The following is a 7,266-nucleotide window of genomic DNA, read 5'->3' as shown; positions in this document are numbered from 1 at the left end:
TTACAGATATCTTAAATTAAAATTCATACTAGTCACAATGACATTACTACTAGTCAAAATGACGTTATAGATATCTATAATGGTAATTCCGGATAGTCAGACTTAGTGATTGAATGTTAAAATGGCTTGTCATACACTGAAAACAACCAATCAGAGCTGAGGAGTCTCTAACGCAGCTGTCAATCATGTCAGTCACCTCTGGTGAAGTGGGGTCACAGTGTCCAACTAGGCAGTGCTGATCAAGTATGAATCAAGCCTCTGGTACTGCACTGCCTATGTCTTGTCTCAAATGTTTTCAGAAACATATTTCAGTGTACTGTTTAGTGACTCCTCTGCTGTGATTAGTTGTTTTCATTCTGAGGAACCAGAGGAACATTAATTTTTCCCACAGATTATCTGTCTCATGTCCTACTGTCAGAATATAGTGACAGTTTCAGCAAATATGACAACAAGTTATTTTTATTAAAGTTACCAGCTACAGCTTTAAGAGTATACTGTATGTAGCTTTTAATGAACAATGGAAATATAACACTTTATTAAAGCTACCACAAGTTTAGAGGTTAGACAGCGAGGTGAACCTTCTTTGAAAACACTGACCTGTGAGCTTATGTGAAGTGTTTGGAATTATTTCATTTATCAATTATTAATTATTTTTACTGTCATACAGAAAAGAAAATCATTACATTAAATGACAAAGTAGGATTTAAAGTTTATACTGACATCATGGTCTGCTGTCAGTGTTTAAATGGATGTGTAAGTGTGTGAGCTCCTTTGTATGCTCTCAGTGCATGTGTTTCTGCATGAACAGGCCTCTGCGTGCTTGTCTCTGTCCATGACTGTGTGTGTGCATGACTGAGCATGTGTGTATAAAGGAGTGAGTGAAAAGGTGACAGGACCAGAGATGTGGGGTCAGTTGAGGTGGACATGGTGTGCAGATTGGAGACGGAGCACAGCGCGGTGTGCAAAGAACTCAGTGAGTACATTATTAAAATACAAATTCAGCTTGTTTATTGGACACTTTTGTCATTTTGAAACAAGTTTTTTGATCCAGAATTTAAATACAACACAGTTGAAATGTTGTTTATAGTCTGACATTTCTGTTTTTTTGCTTTGCACTTGAACAATAAATGTGTTTTGCCTTTTGCACCAGAGTCACTGGCAAGACTATCCACATCTGTGATGATCTGTTTCCTGGACCAGGCTGTGCCAGAACTTGGTCCGGCCCACTGGTCATGGACCATTTACAACTTGCGCTTATCTGCACTGGGCACGGTGCCCTCCATCCAGTCCCACGGCAGCGGACTAAAGCCCAGCAGCTCAGTGCTGAACAATGACTGGAGCAGCAATGTGCTGACTCCTGCCCCGACCCACAGGCCCAGCTGCTTTTCAGCACCAGCATGTATAAATAGGTCCGTTTACTCTGGGGTCAGGACATCGTTTTTGTGGAGCCCCCTGTGAGCACTGCACCGCTATTCTTTGGGGCCGGTCAGGTAAGCCCTCCATCTCGATCCATTCAGCCTATAGACCTGTGCCGACCATTGTCACTTAACATCTCTGTGTCTTTTGTCTTTGTTGTTTCTGCTGAGCCACATGAATGTATAGACTGAGGTCAAACACATACACACACACACACACACTGGCCATGCACTGGGAGAACAAACAGCATTGTGCCTACATCGGCAGCTGCAGCATCAGTGTGAGTGTGTAGTTAGCTTCAAGAAAGGTTTCACACCCAAACAGATGGCATGTAATAGTTATTGTTCTTTCATATGGGTCAGTATTCTTCACAAAGAATATGAATATACATCCCACAAAGGCATTTGATAATGAACATTAGCTCCAGTTGATGTTAGGGAGGTGACAGGTTGTGTTTGAAATGTGTAATCAGCCTTTAATATGAACATGAATATGATTCTCCCTGCTCTCTGCACTAAAGGTAAATCAGCATTGAGACACACAGTAGCATGGCTCTGAATAATCCCAACCCACTGGGACCATGGAAGGTGAGTGTGATGTCGCGCCACTGATGATTAACAAAAGCAGATTACACTCCTTTTAATTTCATGCCTGGCCTGATGATGTCAATGATGTGTGTGTGTCTGTACACACACCAGTGTGTGCGTGTGGCATGTGCATACTACATGTATGCATTTGTGTCCTCTCCAGATCACAGTTTATGACCAGGAGAACTTCCAGGGGAAGCGTCTGGAGTTTACCTCAGCCTGCCAGAACATCATGGAGTGCGGCGTTGACAACATCCGCTCCCTGAAGGTGGAGTGCGGAGCGTAAGTTAGGCCGAGAGCGTAGAGGAAAGAGATCTGTTAATACATGTGAATTCAGCAACAACTGAAATGTTGAGCCGATCTGTTAGTCAGTCTGTTTTACAAGTGTCCTGCGTGTTGTGAACATGTGTCTGTCTGCTTGCTGGGACAGCTGGGCAGGATATGAGCACTCCAGCTTCTGTGGACAGCAGTTTGTGTTGGAGAGAGGAGAGTATCCTCACTGGGAGTCGTGGAGCGGCAGCAACGCCTACCACATTGAGAGGATGATGTCCTTCCGCCCCATCTGCTCTGCTGTGAGTCTCTGTCCCATTCCAAAGACTTCTGTTTACCCTCTATCTGACTTTTCAGCTGTCTCCGGTTACAAAGCACTAAAAATGACTCATCAAGTTGACTCACTTGGTTTTCATGTGTGACAAACCCACAGCGTGACTTACCCCAGCTACTGGTTACAGCTAAAACAAGACTGTAACCTTATGCACTACCATAATTCAGACACATGTTAGGTTAATATGATAACTGACTTTTCTTTTCTTGCACACAGAACCACAAGGAGTCCAAGATGGTTTTGTTTGAGAGGGAGAACTTCATGGGACGCCAGTGGGAGATAAACGATGACTACCCCTCTCTGCAGGCCATGGGCTGGGGCAACAACGAAATTGGATCCATGCAAGTTCAGAGTGGCTCGTAAGTGTCAACCTCTGCACTGAGATGGATTGCTCTCTACAGGCTTCTGCCATGTGAATGCTGGCATCAACCAACATGCAACATTGAAACTCATAGAGCAAAACAAAACAAATCAGTATATCAGTGATATCAGTAAAACACACTTTGTTTATGCCAGTACGCTATAGAGCCATACAATGTGCGAACACAGACATCCCAGCCACCACCTGATCCCATTCCGCAGGTGCATATTATGTATTTCATTATTTATTGCAACTTCATTTTGTCACTTAATTTGCAGTCATCTATATTTAACATTTGGGGGGGCAGCCATTTTGAATTGACACCTTCTGCAATTAAGCCCTCAAAGGAGAGTCTATGGGGAATTCTCCCTAAGAAAAATTTGTAGAAACATTTTAGAACAAAAATCTTCGATCAGGTGTTTTGAAGTTTTGATGACTCAGTGCTATTTTAGGGATCCAGCAAATAATTGATGGTCGCACAGGAAAAGTGCACACACAGTGAATTTTATATGACATTTTTATGACATACTAAAACTTAACAAAAACAGTTTACAGTGATGTCGCCTACGTAACAGATTTTTACATTCTTGTTTTCCACTTTTTAACACATTTGAAAGTGACAAAATATAGAGATAGTACGGTGTTTGACACTGATTGTACCCACGGCAGTAGAGGAACAGCTTCTGCTGAGGTACAGCAACACCATTTGCACAAGCCTATCCCAGCTGGCATTGGGCAAGAGGCAGGGTACACCCTGGACAGGTCACCAGACTATCACAGGGCTGACACATAGAGACAGACAACCATTCACACTCACATTCACACCTACGGGCAAATTTTTTGCATGTCTTTGGACTGTGGGAGGAAGCCGGAGTAGCCAGTGAAAATCCACGCTGACAAGGGGAAAACATGCAAACTCCGCACAGAAGGGCTCCCCCACCCTGGGTTCAAAACAGAAACCCTCTTGCAGTGAGGTGACAGTGCTAACCACTGCTCCACCGTGCCGCCAGATGCTCCTACTGTATTCAAGATCCAAGTTTTAGGTTGATTAAATGTGACAGAAATACAGAAGTCATCTTAAATGACTAGCCTAACCTGATAGTGTCTCTCTACCTTTCATATTTCACTGTATAGTGAAATAATGATGGAGTGAGCAAACTGTTCACAGTGACAGTTTTAAAGACGCCTGTAGTATTTTACCTCTGCCCTCTTTTCAAATAGTTTTGAAGTGTGGTTATTTTCAATCATTAACCACTGCTTTCCTTTCCCTCTCCACCCCTCCCTCTCTCCTCCAGCTGGGTGTGCTATCAGTTTCCAGGTTACCGTGGTTACCAGTACATCATGGAGTGTGATCGTCATGGCGGCGAGTACAAACATTACAGAGAGTGGGGCTCCCATGCTCAGTCCTTCCAGGTGCAGTCGCTGCGTCGAATCCAGCAATGAGACCTGCAGCCTCCCCTCCCAGCCTCTCACTCTTTACCTCCTCCAGCTCCTCCTCCTCCTCTTCCTCCCCCCTTCACCCAGTCATTCCAAGCTTTAGCCAGCTCCGTCAGACCTCAGTGAGCTGAGGCTGATGCTCCGCCGGTGCTTCACAATCAAGATGTTTACCGCACTTTTGTTTTGTTCTGTTGCCAAATGAAGCTAAAGAGAAACGATGGAAAGAGTTCAGGAAGGAAAGAAACGGTCACTGAAGAGAAGCGCCTGGCTGACACCCCACTGAGGAGAGATGAGGAGGAAGTTAAAGGCATCACGGCGGCAGGGTGGAGGTGTCATGTTGCTTCTCGTATTTGTGGGTAAAGATGGTGCTACCAGTGATCAGTAAAGAAGGAATGGGCAACATAAAATAAACAGAAACTCAAGAGTCTGCTGCTAACCTCTGTGGTGCTCAGTGGTCAATTATTGTCAGTCTTTGCTTTTGGGAAGTTTGATATTGCAGTGAAGGCTTCTCCATTCATGCAGTACCTTAAACACAACAAGGGCCTCACAAGTCCACATTAAGCTTAGTCCTGGTGTCTGTTCTATTTTAGGAAGTCTTACATAAAATTTGCATTTCCATATGTGAAAATAACGCACACAAAAACATCACCAACATGTCATCAGTGCTACTGGCTAATCACTGGAAATAATGAGCAACAGTTTCCCCTGACAATACCATCTACTGATATCATTGTAACAGAGGATAAACACTTAATCAACAATTTAAAACGCAGTTTTCAAAACACAAACAACTTGTGGCTGCTCCACCCATGCACACAATAAGAGCCACTGTATTAAGGTTACTGATAACAGTTAATGGCACTGATAAGGAAACCACACAGTGAAATTCATTTTCAGTTAGAGCTCTAGGGTCAGAGTGGTCAGAAAATATTAACTCAAAAATCTTTATATTGAATCAGATCTCCACAAGATAAAGACTTACAGGCTTTCTGCAAGACTGATAGCAAAATATATATAGAGAGAATCAAATCTCTCAAGCAAAGAGAAACACTCCACACTTATTGTTTGTTTGTTTATTTAGCATGTATTTAAAAAAAAACTTATCAGACTTATCAAGTCTGTGTGACGTTAGTGAATGGCCATGGCCAAGTTTCAGTGAAAGCTTGAGTGATAAAGGATTGAAAATAGTCTAGACCATTAAAGACCCTGCCTGAGTTCCTGCTTTTTTTTTTTTTTTTTAAATATATGTATATATCTTTGGGTCTTTTTGACCAATTCCTGCAGTGCAATTAGTAGTGCAGCAGAAAATGTCTTGAAAGGGTGTGTGCTGTGGCCATAGGAAAAGATACAAGCAAACAGGAAACATATCCGGAGGTCTGAGTCATAAAACATACATACAGCAACTCTGACTTCCTCAGTAGTACAAAATTACATCTAATCAGCAGTATATTTGGCCCCCACATGTTACTTTACACATATCTAAAGTTCCTTTGTTAACATACAGTACAAATGATTTGGCATTGTACAAGTTCAAGTCTACTGAGAACATACTGGAGAGCAAAATACGTAGGAGTCAATGGATGTATAATAGGGAAAGAAAGAAAAGATTTTTTTTTTAAAAATATGCTAAAAATGTATGAAAGTAAAATCATAACAATAAACACAAACAAACAAAGAGGGGTGCTTGAAGTTTCTGGTCATTTATGACATTGAATTTATGTTGTAATAGTATGAAAGTATTAGCAGTTTTATATTTGAGCACGGCGATATGGAGAAACACAAAAGTCAAGATATTTTTGATCAAATACCTTAAAATCGATATCGCATCAATATTGTAGCTTTGACTCATGGTGCTTTCATAAAATATTTACACAATGAAATTATTCATACAAAGTCACCAGTGATGTGGATATAATGACTAAGTGGGTAAAGACAAATGATAAAACAGCTATGACAGTCTGTTGAGTTCAGAACATTACATCATTTTACTGTAAAGCACAGGGGTGTCATAGCGAGGGGAAAGTGGGACTAATTACCCAGGGCATGGGAGGGGGGCCCTTGAAAAGTTTGAAAGGACAAGTTCTTTTTTTTTTTGTTTCATTTTTTTTTTTCTAAATAATTTATGCCATAACTAAATTGAAGTTCAAGAACTGAACTTTGTTTAGAAATATAGTGGAAGCTCTTTGTAGCCCCTTTCACCCCTTCAAGGCTCAAAATGGTTTAGTCCGGATTTGTTCCTAAACTCAGCTTGAGCTAAATGAATGACTGCTTATACTGCTGGCGCATGGATGTACACTGTCATGTCTTTCCCCAAGAAAGGGAAATTGGGATTACAAAAAAAGAGAAGAAGGTAGGGTGAAGGAAAGAAAGTAAACTGACTTTGTAAAAAATAAAAATTCAAAAGGTGCATGAGAGAGACATGGACCGAAGGGCGGGGGGCTGCTTATGTATAGAGCACAGAATTTGGTGCTGTGCCTCTGGTAATGCAGCCTTTAAAACCAGGAGAAGACATCACTCACGATACTACAATATAAAAAAAAATCTAAGACCATCAGGGTTCCCACGGTCATGGAAACCTGGAAAAGTCATGGAACTTTACAGTCACATTTTCCAGGCCTGGAAAAGTCATGGAATTAATAAAAATTATAGAAACTTTTGAAAAAGTCATGAAATTTTGTTTTATGTATCATACAAGTGTTACAGTAATTTTCCATGGATTACCTTCTATGTAATGTAACATAATGGCAAATGTATTTTCTGAAGCTGTCCACGTAATGTAGCTCTAATATGTGTCGATGTGACATTTTGTTACTATCATGTATGTTTCTATTTTTCTATTTTCTATATTCTATATTCTATAT

General features: G+C 41.2%; 1 protein-coding gene across 4 annotated transcripts; it reads left to right on the top strand.

The window, feature by feature from the left end:
- The first annotated feature begins 835 nt into the window (after nt 1-835).
- cryba1a (crystallin, beta A1a) lies at nt 836-5,583 on the top strand. Of its 4 annotated transcripts, none has more exons than XM_050067726.1 (7): nt 836-973; nt 1,151-1,490; nt 1,937-2,003; nt 2,115-2,285; nt 2,434-2,575; nt 2,824-2,966; nt 4,264-5,583. In XM_050067726.1, the coding sequence occupies exons 4-7, from the start codon at nt 2,146-2,148 to the stop codon at nt 4,409-4,411; spliced, it is 573 nt and encodes a 190-aa protein (XP_049923683.1). In that variant the 5' UTR covers nt 836-973; nt 1,151-1,490; nt 1,937-2,003; nt 2,115-2,145; the 3' UTR covers nt 4,412-5,583. The 4 variants fall into 4 exon arrangements, with proteins under 4 accessions (XP_049923683.1, XP_049923661.1, XP_049923667.1 ...); XM_050067704.1 differs by having other exon boundaries at nt 2,167-2,285; nt 4,264-5,579; XM_050067710.1 differs by lacking the exons at nt 836-973; nt 1,151-1,490 and adding an exon at nt 1,641-1,696 and having other exon boundaries at nt 2,167-2,285; nt 4,264-5,581.
- The last annotated feature ends 1,683 nt before the right edge of the window (nt 5,584-7,266 follow it).

This window comes from Epinephelus moara, chromosome 2, assembly GCF_006386435.1.
Source record: "Epinephelus moara isolate mb chromosome 2, YSFRI_EMoa_1.0, whole genome shotgun sequence".
Classification (NCBI taxonomy): Eukaryota; Metazoa; Chordata; class Actinopteri; order Perciformes; family Serranidae; genus Epinephelus; species Epinephelus moara.
Note: the sequence above shows the minus strand (reverse complement) of the source record. Positions and strands in the feature narration are given on the sequence as shown.